This window comes from Dromaius novaehollandiae, chromosome Z (assembly GCF_036370855.1).
Source record: "Dromaius novaehollandiae isolate bDroNov1 chromosome Z, bDroNov1.hap1, whole genome shotgun sequence".
In the NCBI taxonomy this organism is placed as follows: domain Eukaryota; kingdom Metazoa; phylum Chordata; class Aves; order Casuariiformes; family Dromaiidae; genus Dromaius; species Dromaius novaehollandiae.
In genome coordinates, this window is record NC_088132.1 from 10,186,599 (window position 1) to 10,204,173 (window position 17,575).

Here is a 17,575-nt window from a genome sequence, read left to right on the forward strand (position 1 = left end):
CTTGGCTTTCTGAACAGCAGAGATGAGGGGCTTTGAGCAGCAGTCATGATTCTGTCTGGTGACAGTGGGAGCAAGCTGTTGCTCCACATATGGGTAACTAGAGCAACAGATTATTTTGCAGGTCTAACAGCTGTTTTGAGGGGCCTTTTTTCTGGAGCCATGGAAGCTCATCTTCCAGCTCACCTGCTGCCCCTGTGGTGGGCAGTAAGTTTCTAGTGTCATGCTGGAGGTAAGAACTCCACTTTTTGTCAGCAGCTTAGCTCCCACAGCCTTCACATAGACATTGCCTTCCCTCGAGACAGGCCCTTAAGTAAACCAGGTCTGAGGACCTAGACTGGAGGATTGCCTCAGTAGTACACATGCTACGCCCAGCTGGACAGAACTCATGGGTCTTTGGGACTGGTGAAGGCTGCCCAAATGCTATGCCAACAGTCACAGATAGTGGAAATGGAAACTTTTGCCCCCCTCACCTTGTACTGTGATTTAGAAGTACTCTGGGAAAGTTGTAGCTACATTTTCACTGAAAACTAAAAATGTTGTTAAAGCACTTCACAAATTTACTTGCATGGACTAAAGTTTGCTTTTCTTTCTTTCCAGGGGCCTGCTAAAACTATACTTCTGATTCTATCCTTAAGCACAGAAACCAGACCTCTTGGTCTTGAAGTTGTCATTCAGCTAATTAAAAAAAGAAAATCATAGTTTGGACTAGTGTGTTTTTCCTGAAAAACACATGAAAAATGTTTGTTTTTTGTAAATTGTGTGCAATACAGTACTGATATCTGAATTTTCAAGGGAATACCCAACACAGCATTTGTCAATAAATGTTTTTAAAAAAACCTCTGTCATTGCTTTTTGTTACACACTGTTGGGGAGCAGAGAGCGTGAGGCTGCTCTCCATGGGAAGGTGAGCCAGGAGCCGAGGGCAGCCTCCATTCAGCCGGGCAGTGTCCCCCCCACCAGGGCAGTGTAGTACCAACCAGGGGACACAGGGCAGGGGTGGTGACAGGGACAGGTCCCACCAACAGCACCATGATCAGCAGGCAAATGCATGGTGACAAGGCAGGTCCAGGGTCCACACTGGGAGTCCAGGCAGTAAGTGAGGGCAGCAGGGCACAGGGTTGGGCACAGGCATACCTACAACCTGGCCCCTCTCTTACCAACATATCTGTTTCAATTCTGAAGCTACAAAATCCTCTCAAACAACAGCTCTGACATGAAATGGATAATGTGATCCTTGCTGCCTGTATATAAAATAAATATCATTATGTCTGGTACATCTGAATGCTCAAAGGTCTGCAGAATATTTCTAGTAATACCCTGAATCAAGAATGCAGCAAAGCAGCTGTTCCTGTAGCTAACACCAGGCTGTTTCTTTAATTGAGCTATCGCTTGCATTTTGTATGCCATATGTGGTAATTTATTCCCCATTACTTCATGATCCAGCCTCAGGGTCTGAGAGAGACACAGCTGATAGATTTTCTGGCCAAGAAGCTCAGAGATATGAGGAACCAAAAGTGCAATATCTAGACAGTTCCTTGTAGGAAAAGTGGAACCTGCATCAGTATTTCTCAGAAATGCATTTTCCATTACTCTTGAGACAATCACATTCACTTTGAATGTTTCCCATGAATAAACTACCAGTCCAGAATGTCCCCAACAAGATGCAGAACCCTGCAGTTTGTCAGCAACCCAATTTTTCCAGGTCATAACTACTGAAGAAACACTGAAAACCAAGTTGGATAGCCCCTGCCTTTGGGTATTTATGGGGTATATAGAACAAGGTTGATATCGAGTGAAGAGCTTCAGAACACCACTCCATAAAACAGTTTCTGCAAAATGCTTGCACAATCTATTATACACTGCCAATGATTATCTATCGCTTCTGTTCAAAGGAACATACAACCCTAAATGCTGACTAAAGACTCTTCTCCGAAGCCAGAGACAGTATTTCAGGGAAGCATGGAGTTCTCTTAAGCTTGCTTTTTCCAAGATTTCCAGGTGGGATTCCTAAGCCTCTCAGCCAGCGGAGACTAATAGCGAAAAGCGTTTTTTGCTCTACTAGTCTAGGATAGGTACCTTGAAGGGAAGTAAGACAGTGAACTACCACCTAAAACTGAAGTAGAAATGGAAGAGCAACAGGCAATACAAAACAAAAACCATACAGATGGAGACTATAAAATGTTGAAAAAATATTAGCCTTTTGTTCTGGACTAAGTGCAAGGTCGATGCATTGATTGAATGTTCACCAATTGCCCCCCTCTCCCATGAGGAAGTATTAGGGTGGAGATCTGTGAACTTAGGACTGGTATCACAATCGATTAGACAACATTAACCCCTGGCTGAGGGAGCCTAGCCTTTGGCCAAGACCAATACTACAAAGCAGTCTAAAGCAGTGGGACTTTTAAATGCCTGCAGTTACAGTATCTGCATGATCAGAGCAGCTGGGAGCTCCAGCAAGCAGGAGCCAGATGCTAACGTCCTTATTGTGCTTGGTATAGACTGTCCGGAAGAGATAAGCACTGAAATCCTTTCTTTGCTACTCAGTGTTGAGCCTCCAGGGATACAGGAGGATAGCAGTGATTCTGGGAAAACATGCTGCTCAGTTATACATGACCCATGAGCCTGACTTGTCCTTGGAGGAGATGGGACAATACGTTTCCATCAGGATTGCAAGTAGGCTCTTATCGTACTAACCAGATCTGGTTAGTCAATGAACAGATGGGACCACACTAATTAGCTCATTTCTGTTTCTCTCCATAGAGTGGAGAGGCAGGGTGGCCAGGCAGATAGGGGTGCATTCTGCTTTGATTTACAGTTGTCTCGTCCCATTGAGTTAGACATATAAAACAGTACATCTAGAAGCAGACACACTTCTGCCTGGCCTTGGAGCTGGCTGAATGTGTTACAAACAACACTTTGCTATCTTACCTTTAACGAACCAGGCTGTTATTCCTGATATTAAGTGTGTACATAGGTCCTTGTCCTGCACAAACTTTCCACTAACAGCAGAAAGGAAAAAGATGTTTACAAATGAAAAGCACTGTTGTTTTGTCCTCAGAAGGTCCTTTGCTATTGACAGAGTAGCTATGACTGTGCAACAGCAGGAGGAACCCTGCAAGGATTTTGACCTTCACACATCAGTGACCCTCCTACCACAAGCACACTGCAAGTCCTGAGATCTGATGCTATAGTATCATGTCGTGTTAGACCAGTTTCCCCCTTGGGCTCAAACATGTACGCCTAAGACTGTGGTAACGGAGCACAAGGCTATAAATGCATCTAAATTTCTATTTTAACCTCAAAATATCTTATAGTCACACACCCTACATGCTTCATCTCTACATAATGTTGGAACTTGGTGCAAGTTCCATAAATCAAGGTGTCTTCTATACCTGGAGAACAGACTTTACTTCATATGATTATTTGTCAGTCTGAGTTTTGAGCTGTTTCCAGAACACAATGATCAAGTGCTGTTTTTTACTGGATTCACGGAAAAGATTAAAATTTGATTTTATTGTGTAGTATAAAAGATGGTAACAAATGCAATAAATGCACTTTTTGATAATATAAAATATCTCTTTGAAAGTTTTTTCCCTGTATACATATTAATAATCAGCTGCAAAACTGTTATATAACCTTAGAAGCTTTTGCTTAAAGGGCAGCCAAACGATCTCCTCTTGTAGTTAGATTTCCTTGTTTGTATTGCTTGCTGCCAAGAAAAGGATTTGACAGTGCTCAACAGTTTTGCTTTGGTTCTGATGCTGCAGAACTGCTAAGCACCTGCAACTGTCACTTAGCATTATGCACACCTGGGACTTACGAAAATTAAAACATGAGGTGAAGCTCATGACTGCCCCAATAAAGGAGCAGACGCTAGAGTTGAAGGATTAAGGATGTAATGTTAGAAGCCCTACAAGATGGAGTCAGTGACAGATCATTACAGAAAAGTCAAGTTTCATGTATTAAATAGTAATTTTTTCTAGAAGTTTAATTACAAAAGAGAACAGAGGAGTCGAAAACTTACATACTTTGTTGAAAATAAAATGCAGCCTGGAAATATCAAACCATCTCTTCTGCTGCCTTTTTTTAGACTTGCTCGTTGACTAAAGGAGTAAGTTTATACAAAGTTGGACAAAGCAGCACAGAAGTAAAAAATACCGAATATTCAAAACCTGTTTCAGCACAGTCAGCCCACTGTGTTCGTTCGGCTCTGGTTTCCACACACATTTGCCAATGCCAAGAAAATACCTGAAAACGCATTGTGCCATCAGTAGAAATATTCCAGAAAATGTTTCCACACTCTGCATGATGTTAAGGGTAGAAGTCCTAAAGGAGGGAGCTAGTGACAGATCTTCAAAGTGATTGGACCTTGTCATTCTAAGAGATTTGATTTTATTTGCATTTATTACATGCTGTGCTTTGACCTTGCAAATAAAATAAAATTCCTGCCTTTGTGGGGGCTTCAACACGCAATATGATAATGTCTGAAATTTTACCTTGAAACTTTGGAGAAAATAGCACTTTCATTTTGCCCTCTAAAAAGATGAAAAAAGTAAACATGAGAACTAGAAGCCAGAGCAAAGAGGCAGCTACAAGCCTTCTGTCTGCCTCTGCTGGGGAGCAGAAATCCTGAGCCAGGAGAACCTCCAGCCTAAAACCTTCTAAAAGATGGTAACATCCTCTAATGGAAATTACTTGCCATAGAGACAGTTTTAAAAACAGTGAAAGAATGAGATGAGTGAATCATCATTCATGTACTGCACTTTTGCAAAAGCCAAGCAATCCACTGGGATTCATCAGCTCTGTGGCACTGCTTCATACTGGTAAATCAATATGCCTTAACTGGCATATTTAACTGGCATGGCTGGATTTGTTTAACTGCATTTTCTGATTCTTCACTTAGAGATAATTATAACAGCTTTGAAATGTATTTTACTCTGATTTACTCTTTCCTTCCAAGTGCAACTTCTCATTAACTCTTTTTTGTACCTGGAAAACTAATGAATTAAGTAATCTCACATCTCATTTTTCTGTTCTGCACCATCTCAAGCTTCTATGGGTGAGAAGCTGACAGATTAGGATGTGGCACAGGCTTCTTACTCAAAAATTAGTGAGACACAACACATTTTACCTGAATTCTGAGATAACATGGATCTTTCACAGCTAACTTTCAACATAAGCACAGGAACAAGTAACAAGAAGGTAAGGAGATAACAAGCCTTATCTGACATATACTGACTTTTTATATGTGTCTTTTCCATGCTGTAAAAGTGAGGCCATTTGAGGTGGTTTAGCTCTCTCCCACTGTGCAAACTTGATTTTCTGTCTGAGACCTGAATGTTTCACCAAATACACAAACTTTGTTGTTATGCTGGTGAAGCAGCCGATGTCAGCAAAGAGAGCAGTAGGGGAGGTGTTTGTGCGACAAAGCTGCTCCTCTAATGGAAAACACTCCAGCTGTTTTCACTGGCATTATCCTTCCCTCTATAAGCATTTTAAAGGCAGAGTTCAAAGTGCTCTAGTTGTGAAGAAGAGGAGAGTAAAAAAACACCCCTGTAATTTCAGGGCACTTTTTTGTTACATAAAGTTTTTGGCATTTGCATGGGCATCCAGTAGTGTTCTGTACCCCATTATCTCAGGCAATAACACACTTGCAAACATGCTCTGCAAAACACAGAAGGTCAAGCTGTTCTTGGTTAGTTTCCTAACTGGCAACCAGAAGCAGCCCTCTGTTACATTCAACAGCATGCCCTGCTATAGCATGAAAACACAAAAGGCTCTAACTCCCATTTTAACTTTCTCCTGGCCACCCAAAGCCAAGCTTCATTTCACTTACTGTTTCAGCATGAGACTGCAGAAAGAAGGTCTGCTGGGGAGGGAGATGCCAGCTGGAAGGACTTCAGGAAGCCAGGCTAGGCGAGCAAAGTGGAGAGAAAGAGGGGCTTTCACGGCTAGTGGCTTCACCATGATGAGGCAGCAATCGAGGGACCTGAACCAACACAGACACCTCCATGGTGCAAGCAGATGACAGGATAAAGCAGAGAGCAAGATAGGCAGGTAAGTCTTGAAGCTAGAGCTTTCTCTGTGAAATTCTCCCTTTGAAGACAAGCTGCTACTCCTTCCTTTGCCTGTGTGATGGAATAGCTCTGACATGCAAATAACAACCTCAAATGCAAAAGCACCTGTATGGAAACCCCCGTATGAGGAAGCAAAGAACTTCTTATGTCTGGAGACAGAGCAAGTGCTCCAAAATAACTGATTAGAGCATGTGTGAATAACCTGTGGTGCTGCTGGGAATGTGCAGGGACTTTTCAAGCCCTGGATGTGTCTGTCTCGTGGTCATGCAGCCTTCCATCACTCCATTATGACAGTCAGCCTGGATGCTGAAGGCCGGCAGTGCTGTCTCCTACAGGTCCTTCTGGTGCCTTTGCTACCATCCTCACCTGCACAGTGAAGTGATGGTCCTGTTTCTGTTGCATTTTGTGGCTTTCATAAATCTTTGGCTCTCCCTGGTGTTAGCTCAGTGTGATATAGGAAATAATAGCTATTTATTCCCATAATTCCCAGTCCTTTAGCTGCCTATTACAATTTTACCAGTCAGGTTGTTGGATATGGCTGTTTGATAACACTGCCTCTGAGTTCTGAAGAGTTAATAGGGGCAGTTGCTTCCACTTGCATTCCTAACTTGCTTCATCAGGTCCCTTCTGTACGCCCTCCTCAGCCTGGGAGGAGTTTATTTTTCTGGGGAGTTGTCATCTGCAGGGAGCATACACCACCCAGCCACTAAGCCAGGCACCACTCTTCAGATTCTCTTGAAAGTTTCAACATATTCCACAGGAATGGAGGGCAGGCCTGCCTTCCCCCAGTAGTCAATGGCACGCACTCTGTAAAAGCCGGAGACTGAGCTTCCTGCAAATGAGAAGGTTAGATATAGTCATTTGGAAGGGCTGACATCAATGGTGCTTGGAGCGTGTGGAGCAGGTGCTACTCTTACAAAACACAGGTTTGAGGAACGGACCGGGGAAGTGGTGAAATCAGTTCTGCACCCTAAGTAAGTGTGTCCGTACCTGTCTATCTGTAAATGGTTATAACTTCCTCAGAACCAAACGCTGGCTCTTCTTTTGTTGCACCAAGGACCTCCTCTCTCCTTATTAGGATTTGGGAGTTCAGTTACAGGACTGCTTCTCCAGCAGTCCCTTTGGAAGCAGGCTATCACAACTTCTCTGACCAATAACAACTACTTTCCTTTTTTCTGACTCACTTGAAATTCTGGCTGTTATTATGCATTTGGAACAGGTTATGTGTGGACAGGACAACAAAGGAGCAGAACAAGGAGCATGCTGACTGAAAACCCTCTGGTCAATTCAGGAGGCAACCCCAAAGGTATGTCAGTTGCTGTTCTGTAGCTCTGCTGGTTTTCATGCTTGCTCATGTTCAAAGAACACAGGCTTCGCTGGCAGAGACTTACACCTCATGAACAATACAATCTGGGTTTTCTTATGTGCTGCCTTGTTTTTTGTATGTGTTTGCATATTTCCTGGTTTTCTTCTTAAAAAAAAAGGCTAGAAATAATGAGCAAGGCAAAAGCACCTAGCAATAAAGGCTGCTGAGATGTGGGATTTTTTCGAGCTTTCTTTTCTTCTTTCTTGTTGAAACAAACAGTTAAATCTGGTACGTTCTGCAAATGTGAAATACTGTATAATAATGAATTCTAAACTCAGGGACTTGCCTTAGCCATGACTTACAGTCTTTGGTTTACTGTGCAGCCTTTACGTTGCAGTAATGGCTCTGAACATTATCATGTGCCCACTACTAAAGCCTAAGCATTACTCAGGTTAAGGTGAGCTTGCATTTCTAGCAAAATCCACTCTGGATTGCTCGCTAGTATCACTTTGAGGGAAGGCCTATCTGTGTTTCATACAGCTCTGATCAGTGCCTGATTCAGTAATACATCTTGGACTGAGTGACATGGTGAATTAGACCACTTACGGTAAGACAAAACAAAACAAAACAAAAAAGAAAACTACCTTCTTTCAGATTACTCATCAGCATGTGTTTCTATTGCATTTAGGCAGTACTTGAAGAGATACAACCACAGACTCTAAGGGAAGTTTTGCCTGGTGACAAAGATGAAACTCACGTTCCTTTAACGTGAAACATCTAAGACTTAGGCAGCTGGTCAAAGCTAGTTAGAAAGCTGTTATATATCAAAGAGAGGGATCCACCCTTGGCTAGGTATTCAGATAGACAGGACAAACTGTCCTACCAGAGGGCCTCTTCTCCTTTTCTCACAAAGAGGGAGCCTCAGTAGCTTCAATTTGGCAAGCTGTAATCCAGCCAAAAGGTATGGGAATAGGGACGGATGACCAAGGGGAGAGCAGAAGTGTGAGCTTACTGAGCAGCTTGGCACACAATAAATGAAAGAGAACCAACCCCTCCATGAAAGGGATGTGACTTCACACTTACTGTAGGTTGATGGCACGTCCTTGGGCAGTTAACAAGTTGGGACACAGTGATGAAAAAACAAGTGTTACCAAGGCAGTTTGTTCCTCTCTCCTTACCCCAAAAGGAGCGTTGGAGCAGTATTTGCCTCACATTTAGGCTAAGTCATGGCCAATATCTGTAGGACTGAGCCTAAACCTCAGCCTTCCTTGCTGTGAGTCTAGAACCAAGAGCAGGAAGAGTAGCACAGTGCCAGTTTTCCAAGCTCTGTTCAGTCATCTGTAGCAGCAGTGTCAGATATTTTTGTCCATGCTGTCTGTTTCACAGTCCCTTTCTGTCCCAGGATGCCATACTAAGTCATCCCCACAGCTGTTGGTCCTGGGACCGCTGTGTCACTCCCACCAGTGGAGATGGCAGCAGAGAGCATACACTGGGCAATGTGGACTGTCCAGACCTGTTCTGCTGCCACAGAAGTAAAAGTTGCAGACAAGGACAAATTTGACTCTCCATCAAGTTTGCTGGCAGAACTGTCCTGCTGAGGGACACAGCTATTGTGACAGAGGCAAGAATGCGCCATACTGACTTCTGGCCTCTTCTGCTGCAATGATCAAATCTGGAGTAAGGAAGAGAAAGCAGGTCCCTCACTCACAAATAAAGAACAGCTTCTTACCATCTATTTTGAAGTGCAGCTGGTAACAACTACCCTGATAACCCTTCTTTCTTAACTTGCACCAGTATAAACTGAGTGAATTAAGTGGTCCTTGTATCTGAGACTGTCTCTGCTTTGCTTGAGTGGGATGGGCATGGTACAAGCCCCATCAGGCAGCATCTGCGGGTCAAATTTATATCTTCCCAGTAAGTCTACAAAAACATTTACTGTGTGTCCAAATCAGTACAGTAAAATGTGGAGCAATATTTTTGTTCTAATTTTTGCATAACTCTATACAAGAAATGTGAGGCTAAGGACGGAGATTGAGAAGCTTCTTGGCCTCTCAGGGAGCTTGCCAGACCCATTGTTGGGTAATTTTGGTTTCTCACAAGCAATTTACTCACAGCAGTACTCCTAACAAAGCCCTCATGACTATTTGTCAATAAATGCCTGTCCTTGAGAAAAGGCTTTCACTGAGAATCTGGTCCTAAAAGATATGATCCTAAAGGAAGGGACTTATTCTCATTTGTGATGGGAATGTACACCACTAGGCAAGGTATGTATTTTCAGTAATCATTAAATGAAGCTTCCTGCTTTCACAACTGCAAGTAGTAACAACACAGATCACCAAATGTGTGCTGTGGCCGTACCTGGACTGTAGATCCAGAGAGTGAATATTGTGTCTTTGGCATTAATCCGCTGGTATGCTTTTCCATCTGGTGAGAATTCCACTTCAAATGTCTTTATACATCTAGAAAAGAATTCAGACAGGCTGGTAATTACAGCTGATAATGCAGTGAAGGATCAGATCTTTACCTCAAGGCCATTTTAACAAAGAAGGACAGAAGTAGGAAATTTTTAGTAGACTCATTCCTACCAAATATGAGTTGGCCTTGTGTTGCTCCTGCCAAATATGGGTTGGCATAGGTTATCAGTACGAGGACACTCCACACTTCCAACAGCCCACAGAAGAGCACCCAGACTGACTTGCTAATGCTGTGTGTATGGGAAATCTGAAACTGGTAAGCATCTTTTATTCCCATATCAAGGGTTATCAAGGCTGAAGAGATTTAAGGGAGCCTGGCTTGAAGAACAGTGAAGCCAGTGCTTCCTGAGGCAATCTGGATATATAATGGACAGCCACTGACAGTTAGCCTATAGAAGGTTTCTGGTCAAGTATAGATTGCTGGAGCAAGGAACTGTTAGTTTTCTATTCCAGCCCACACACCCACAGAAGACAGGCCTAGGCTTTTATTGTGGATCTTCCTGTCTGCTCTGCAGGAGACAAGTCCCTCAAAAGGCCACTGGGTGCTTGCAAGCCACTGGCTGATTCTCTTGCTCAGACAGCAAAATAGTTAGGATTATTCTCCATGGGTATTGCATGTGGATCCTACAGTTCATCTTGCCAAACAAAAGCCGTGTAGCATCTCTCAGGGAGTTAGTAATCATTAATTAATGACTGTTTCACTTTATAGAACTGATGGCAACTTAAGAGAGTCATGTGTTGGTGATTTGGTTATATCCGTTTTACTCTGAGAGGTTCTTACCTTGAATTCACACAGCCATCGTCCCACAACACAATAACCTGCCCCTTTGTGAGAGGGATCAAACGAACACCAGTCACCTGCCCAAAGACAAATGCCCCTGTAAGAAAGCTGTACAAATCAGTCAGCCAGGTCAGATGTTCTATGTTCATCCTTCCTTTAATGAGACTTCTTTTTTTGACTCGTTCCTCTGAGAGTAGGGGAAAAAACAAAATTCCTCGCCCGTGGCTTTGTAGCCTATGTCTCCAACTTGTCCAGTGTTCTCAACCACCTGATCACTTGCTGAGGAAGTTCAGAGGCTCTGGGTGCCACTATGAACCCACTTCCTGCTCAGGATTGAACAAGCAGATACAGATTAGATGTCTAATCTATGACAGTCATGATTCTGTTTTTATTTTTAGCTACAAATTTTTAACGAGAGCTGTTGTGAAGCCTGATAACACATGGCATGATTTAGAGGGAAAAAAAGATACTGCATTTTCCATAACCATATTATTATTTTACCGTCATTGCTAAACTTAGATTTATCTCAGTGATAGTTCAAACTGCTTGCTGTGAAATGCTTTATCTTGAATTAAGCCTTGGAGTGCCTTCTTTCCTAAGGAGAGAAGACCGTTTATTTACTAAGTCATGGTACTTCAACAAATTTTAGACCAGTAGTCTGCTTCTCAGTGAGATTTAAAGAAGCATTGTGGATGTAATTTCTAACTTGGTATCTCTTATGGTAAAGCACAGCACATACCTGATCAGGAACAGAACGAGGTCTTGCACAGATGTGAATAAGAAAGACTGAAGGAACCACGAAATCTTGTTTCAGGGTCAGGACGCCACCTTCAGGGAATGGGAATGGGCCTGCTGCCACTGGGTCCTGTGGAGCCAAACGGAAGCTTTATGAATAATCTTTCACTATCATTACAGCTATTAATGCCTAACTGCTAGATCAGTGTAAAGTAACTGTATTTCCTTTGGGGCTGTAAATTTCTGCTAGAGTTGTAAACACATGTTAATAATTGGCTAATAATTATAAACGTACTCCAGTCAGGGAGACTGTTTTCTATCTACCCTGTCAGCCCTTCAGGGAACATGCAGAGTTTGTCTGTCCTACAGACTGGGTAGACCACAGAGACCATGTGGGATTCCCATAGGGGAATCACGTTTTTAGGCAATCAGACTGTCAGTTCTAGTAGCCTCCCAGGCATACCTTTCAGGCTAGTGGTTTTTATAAACCGCTCTCCTATATCTTTGCTATGGATCTCCAATGTACAGTGAAAATTATACCTAATTATAAGAACAGACAGCTGGTCTATGAAGATAAGGTTTCACAAGATAGCCAAGAGGATCTAAAAGCTTGCTGCTGCTTGGTAGAAGGAAGATCCTATACAATCCGACAGGCCTTAGCAAATAGTGGGTTAAGGTGACCGGGAAGAGAAGACATAGTACTATACACTCAAGTCAGAAGGCAATTACAATCTGAGGGTCCAGAAGGGATAAATGTGGTCTCCTTTACTTTAACCTGTGGGCCTCAATGCATAGGGAAGCTATGGGAGAAGGAGCAGAAGTGACAGGCTGCTCACATATTCTGTCAGGAAGCAGTCTAGTCATGGGTTTTCTCAGTAAGAGGAGAAATCTGAGAACTTATTGCTGTGTCCCTGCTAATGTGAATTCAGAACCGGGAAGGATGAGGCAAAACAGCAAGCCTCCCTAAGAGATCCTGAGATAGGCCAAGAGACCCAGGAGGAGAGGCCAAGGGACTTCTGAGTAGTTTCTACCTTGAGGAGCTATTTGTGTTCTGTTATAGAGGGAGTTTCTTTTCACTCGGTTGAGGCAATCATCTGACCAGTCCTTAACGCACACAGGGTCAGGTGCCTTGTTAGGGGTGACTGAGCAGAAATGGTCTCAAAGCTCATGGAGGTTTCAGAGCAGAAGGGGAACTTGCTCCAGAGCAACTCTGTCTCCTTAGCTGAGGGTAGGCCAGTCACTTTGCAAAGAGCAGCAAACAGTGAAGGAGGTGGTGCGCTACATTCAGTATTTAGCTGGTGCTCCACATTTGTATAACATGAATGCAAAGGTACCAGCTGACTGTAAGCTACATTTCTCTGAGTGTCTGCAAATCCATTTTCACACAAAAATCTGAGATGTGCAGGATTGTGGATTAAAGAAATCCTGAATACCTGATGTCTTGTCCACTTAGCTGTAGCCACCAATTCACAGGCAGTTTACCCATTACAACGTTTCAAGCAAACACATGGTCATACCTCAGCATCCCTTATTTCCTGGAATTGTTCTGTGGAAGGAAAGTCAGGGCTTCCCATTTTTTTCCATATCAGGTAGGGATTGGTTTGGTTGTTGTCCAGACAGTATGTCACGTAGACCAGCTCTTTGGGAACACAAACAGAGGAGAGTAAACCCTTCACTTAAATCTAAAGACTGACAAGAATAAATTTAGCAGAAAATGCTGAAGTCTACCTTCTCAAAAATGATTTCAGCACTTCGGAGCCTGGCTTCTGGTCACAAGCCTGAGGCTAGCACTCTTGAAAAGCCCTACAACTCATATATTCCAGCTCAAAGTTCAAGCTACTACTTCCACATCCAGAATAGAAACCATCTTATACATTCATAGGTGTTTTGCTTTTATCTCTTGGACAACTGTGTAATCATGTGGTCATGTTGGCTACCTTGGAGTGACCTCAGTAGGGGAAACTGTTGCTTGGAAATATCCAACGAAGGACACTGAAATGAATAGCTTTCTGAAAAGGTAGCATTTACAGCTACCATTATAGTCAGGGACTAACTGCAGGCATTAGGAAAGAAACCTTCCTAGTAGCGTAGCATCAGAACTCAGAAAATCTCAGGAGAGCCCAAAAGACTGAGGGTTATAGTTAGCAAATGCAAGTCTCACTCTTGTCATGAAATGCAACTCTGTAGAAATGCTTCAGCACATGTTATCTCCTAGGGATCAATGATACAAGCTCCCTACATGGTGCTTTCTTACCTTCAAGTTTGGGGAAATGGGTGGCATTCACAGTGACAGTACTGATATTGGGTGAAGTCCTGTTATCTTCACTTAAATATATCAGTAGAGTAGCTTGCCAGCTGTCAGAGGGCTGCTGCTCAGCTGGCGTGTGCAGAGATGCCAGGACACCAATTGTGCTGTTTTCTGTGCTTTCACCTTCACTGTTGTTTACTTCTGCAAAAATCTGCTTTTCTCCTTTAAAGAAACCCAACAGTTCTGTAAGCACCACCGCACTTCTGATACAGGAAAGAGCAAAACAAGGGGCGAGCTGTAGGCTGAACAGTGCTCTAGCTTATTTTACCAGGTATAGCATCAGTCAGGCTTATGGGTGGTTTTTAAACTAAAGAGCACCCACATCCTACTGCAGTTCTTTTGCTTAACTGTTCATTAGGCAGAGACTAAGCATGTAACAGTGAAATAAGATCCCCCTTTAGTATGCTGGATAGGTCTTCCAGGTATGGAGGTTTATTAAGGACATCTGCAGCCTGAAGTGACAGCACACGAGGGAAGTAACAATCCACAAAAAAGGAATGGTTGGCATACAAGGGGTATAAGCAAAGTAGTAGGGTTAATTAAAGGGATGACAGACTGTCAGGAGATCTCCTGAGCTATTAATTTCTCAGAGGAAATGAAAAGTTCATTTCCTTAACACTCACAGCTGATAAACAGAGAGTAAGGGAAATGCTGCTTTCATTGGGGTGAGATGGATGAAATAATATCCCTCAGACATGAAACTTGCAGGTAGGTGAGATTATTGATGTGCTTTTAAATTGGTGGTTACTATACCTAGCAGTGCCAGTAAGCCCATGACAGTCAGTACTGGTTTCCGCACCATCTGGACGTGTGGTGGCTTTGTATTGTTCATCTGAAACCGTGCTGTCAGAGTCCGCTGTGTGAAGTAATGGGGGTAGTAGCTTATGAAGGCATTGTCATTACTCAGTAAAGTATAATTGATGGTGTTGTTAGGTTTGGAAATGAGCAGGTTTTGATGCTGGATGATTACCTGCAAAATCACAGAGAAGATGGAACTTTACCCTGGAGGAAATCCAACAAATACATGATATCTTTTTTTCAAAACTTTGTATCATACTTAAAAGAGCTGCCATACTGTCATTTAGAAAAGTCTGAAGAATTAACACCGTTTCTTATAGCTTTTACAGAAACTAATCATTTAGTGATGGTTTATGCATAAGTCACCGAAAAATTTTAAGTCTACACACAGTTTAGCTAGTAAAAAGCCTCTGAAATGACTATTTCATGACTAGCAGTATGCATAAATTATTAATACATTTCCTTAGCTACTGCACTACAAGTGATAATCCTCTGGTTTGAATATGAGGTTAGTAATCTGGATTTACTAGGTGATCATAAGAAATTAAATCTGAGTCGTTCTCCAATTCTGCAGTTACATTACACTAATGTTCCTCTGGTAGTTGGTCTTGGATTCTCTTCGTCAGTGAGAATTCTGTTCCTCAACAAGTAATTTCACCCACTTGGTGCTAATGTGGAACTAGTTTTTTCCCAATATTTCACTGACAATGGCGCTGTTCGCCTGCAAAATTTTAGCACTCCCAAGCTCTCTGCTTTCCAGACTGTACCTAAATATCAGAATGAAACAGACCTTCAGAACTCTGACAACAGAAGAGGTCTCACAATTGTGGTCCTGAAGAAAGTGTAATCGATAATACAGGGCTCCAGCTCTCATCTACCCAGACATTAATTTTCTGCTGGACGTGTCTTTTCTCCCTTCATATCACCACCTCCTTATACAGTGTCTACTCACTGCTATTTGTTCTCCGCAAACAGCCTGCAGTGTAATCAGTGACTTGCTGCTTTGGAGAAGCCTCCTTCTCTATGAAGTCTATAGGAGCTGGGAGCCACTTTCTCTACTGGAGCCACTGATGAGTTGTATCCTGTTTCTGGGTGATGCTCCCAAGATTGGGCATTCATGCTTTGCATAAGAGAGATTGGACTTGAGATGCTGTATAGTGGCTCACGAGCCAACATAAATGCAGTGGGGCTGTTGCTATGCAGGCGCAAGCACCCAGCTTGCCCTGGGGCCAGGCTAAAATTTCTGTAAGGGTAGGAATGCCGTACGTTCTCCTTTCCTTCTGCTTTTTTGACTAAGACCACTGGCAGTAATAATAAGACCAGGTACAGAGTCATTACCCAAAGCCACGGAATAACCCTGTGCTGAGAGCTCAGTAGACTTCCTAATTATTTCCAATGTCTCTCAGTGAGGCGAGAGGATCTAGGGAATAATGTCCAACAGAAATGAGGTGATAGTAGTAATTATGGAGAGAAGATGTGTGTGTATAGTCTTATCAGTTGGATCTAACTAGGGGACTGTAGACAATTTCTCACACATTCTGCAACACATGGAAGGCTAGTTCTTGGGGGGTTTTTAAGGGCAGGTGAGGAAAACTAAGGCAAACTAAATAAAGGTACTGAGAACAGAGTATTCGGGGAAAACCCAGCTGCTTTGTATAGGTTCTTTCTGGCTCTGTTTTTCCAACTAGCCATTTAAAAGCTGTACGTCTACTTTGGCAACTGCACTAGTGCTTCAGGAGACCATACCAGGACAAGACTGTCAGTGAACTGAGTTACCTTTACCACCATAGCTGCATAGGTCACATCAGCTCGCCACAGCTGTGGAACCGACCATCCAACCATTGGATCTGCTTCATCATTGTATATGGGAACAGAAGCAAAATTTGGAAACAGCTTCTGAATTTGCTCAACTGCTTCTACTTCTTGTTGCAAGATGTAGAGAGAATTCCCACCTCCCTGCAACAATATTTTATATCTGCTTAGTGAAAGTGAGAAAAACAGCGGCAAACGTACAGTATTCTCTGAAAACAGGTCCCTGGGATTTCTGAAGAGCTGTGGACCAGACAGAATTAGAAATTTTTACCTAATCCACTATGGTATGTGCTGTTTGGATGAGCTCCTTCTAGAAGATAAAATGAAAAAGAAATAGAGGAGTTGTTTCCACCTGGGCACAGGCACAGGCAAATTTGCTTTGAGTTCCAACTGAACATTTTCAAATATTCTTTAAAATAGGTAGCTATTCTTCCTGCTATAGGCAGGACACTCATTTGACAGTCACCTTCATAAATTAGAATAAAGTCAGATTTGACACTGAACTGACTAACAAACAGCTTCCTTTAATCTGAATTCATGGACTGACCTTTTTATGGAGAGAGATGTAGTCCAGCCTTACGCCAGTCTCTCCTGTGAAGAAGTTGGTTCCATTGTAGCAGTGACATAGAAGACTCCAGCATATAGGTGACTTGGGGAAGGGGTGGAAGGAGTCTCCTGGCCCACCAAATTTCAGTAGAGGACTGGCTGCCCTTAATCCTTCTGAGCAAGCATCATAATAGTTGAGAAACCCTGAAGTCCAAGTAGATGCATGTATCAAAGATGATAATAACTCAAAACAGAATCTTGATACAAAACTAAGGGGATATGTTATAATTCTTTCTTTTAGGCATTCATTGTTAGGAAACATACTCAATGAACCTCAGAAGCTGGGGCTACTCTTTTCTATGCTCTGAGGATGCCAGATGTCAAAACCTCAGCTTCATGCAGGAGGTTCCTCCAAAGACTTTATGAGGACAGGTTCCCAAAGGATGCATCAGTCAATACAGTTTTCCTCTAACCTCATCAACATCCTCCTACTCCAAATAACCCAATTTTATACCCAAATAATGAACAAGGTCTTATTAACATAACTTTTGTTCTGTTTTCCCTGTTCTGCTATCCCCATATTTATATTGATGTTCAAGCAGGGAAAAAAGTGCTTATTGTAGTCAGTAATGTGACTTCAGTAAAGCATACCAGATACACCTTGATGTTTCTCATCTACCTCATTTCTTCACCAGTATCTCTACTTTCTCCCTGTTTGCCCCCAGCTCTCACATTATT

At 42.6% G+C, this 17,575-nt stretch overlaps 1 protein-coding gene across 2 annotated transcripts in view; it reads right to left on the reverse strand.

The window, feature by feature from the left end:
* Positions 1–3,962: 3,962 nt before the first annotated feature.
* IDUA (alpha-L-iduronidase) overlaps positions 3,963–17,575 on the reverse strand; it is a 52,794-nt gene continuing 39,181 nt past the window's right edge. Inside the window, exons 6-14 of one of the 2 annotated variants that reach the window (XM_026098601.2) lie at positions 16,839–17,041; positions 16,256–16,435; positions 14,435–14,651; positions 13,628–13,843; positions 12,891–13,012; positions 11,378–11,503; positions 10,639–10,715; positions 9,742–9,842; positions 3,963–6,909 (exon numbers count right to left, since the gene is read on the reverse strand). In XM_026098601.2, coding sequence (XP_025954386.1) covers positions 6,803–6,909; positions 9,742–9,842; positions 10,639–10,715; positions 11,378–11,503; positions 12,891–13,012; positions 13,628–13,843; positions 14,435–14,651; positions 16,256–16,435; positions 16,839–17,041 — 1,349 coding nt within the window. In that variant the 3' untranslated portion in view covers positions 3,963–6,802. The remainder of the gene's footprint in view (positions 6,910–9,741; positions 9,843–10,638; positions 10,716–11,377; positions 11,504–12,890; positions 13,013–13,627; positions 13,844–14,434; positions 14,652–16,255; positions 16,436–16,838; positions 17,042–17,575) is intronic. The other variant, XM_026098610.2, reaches the window with a different exon arrangement.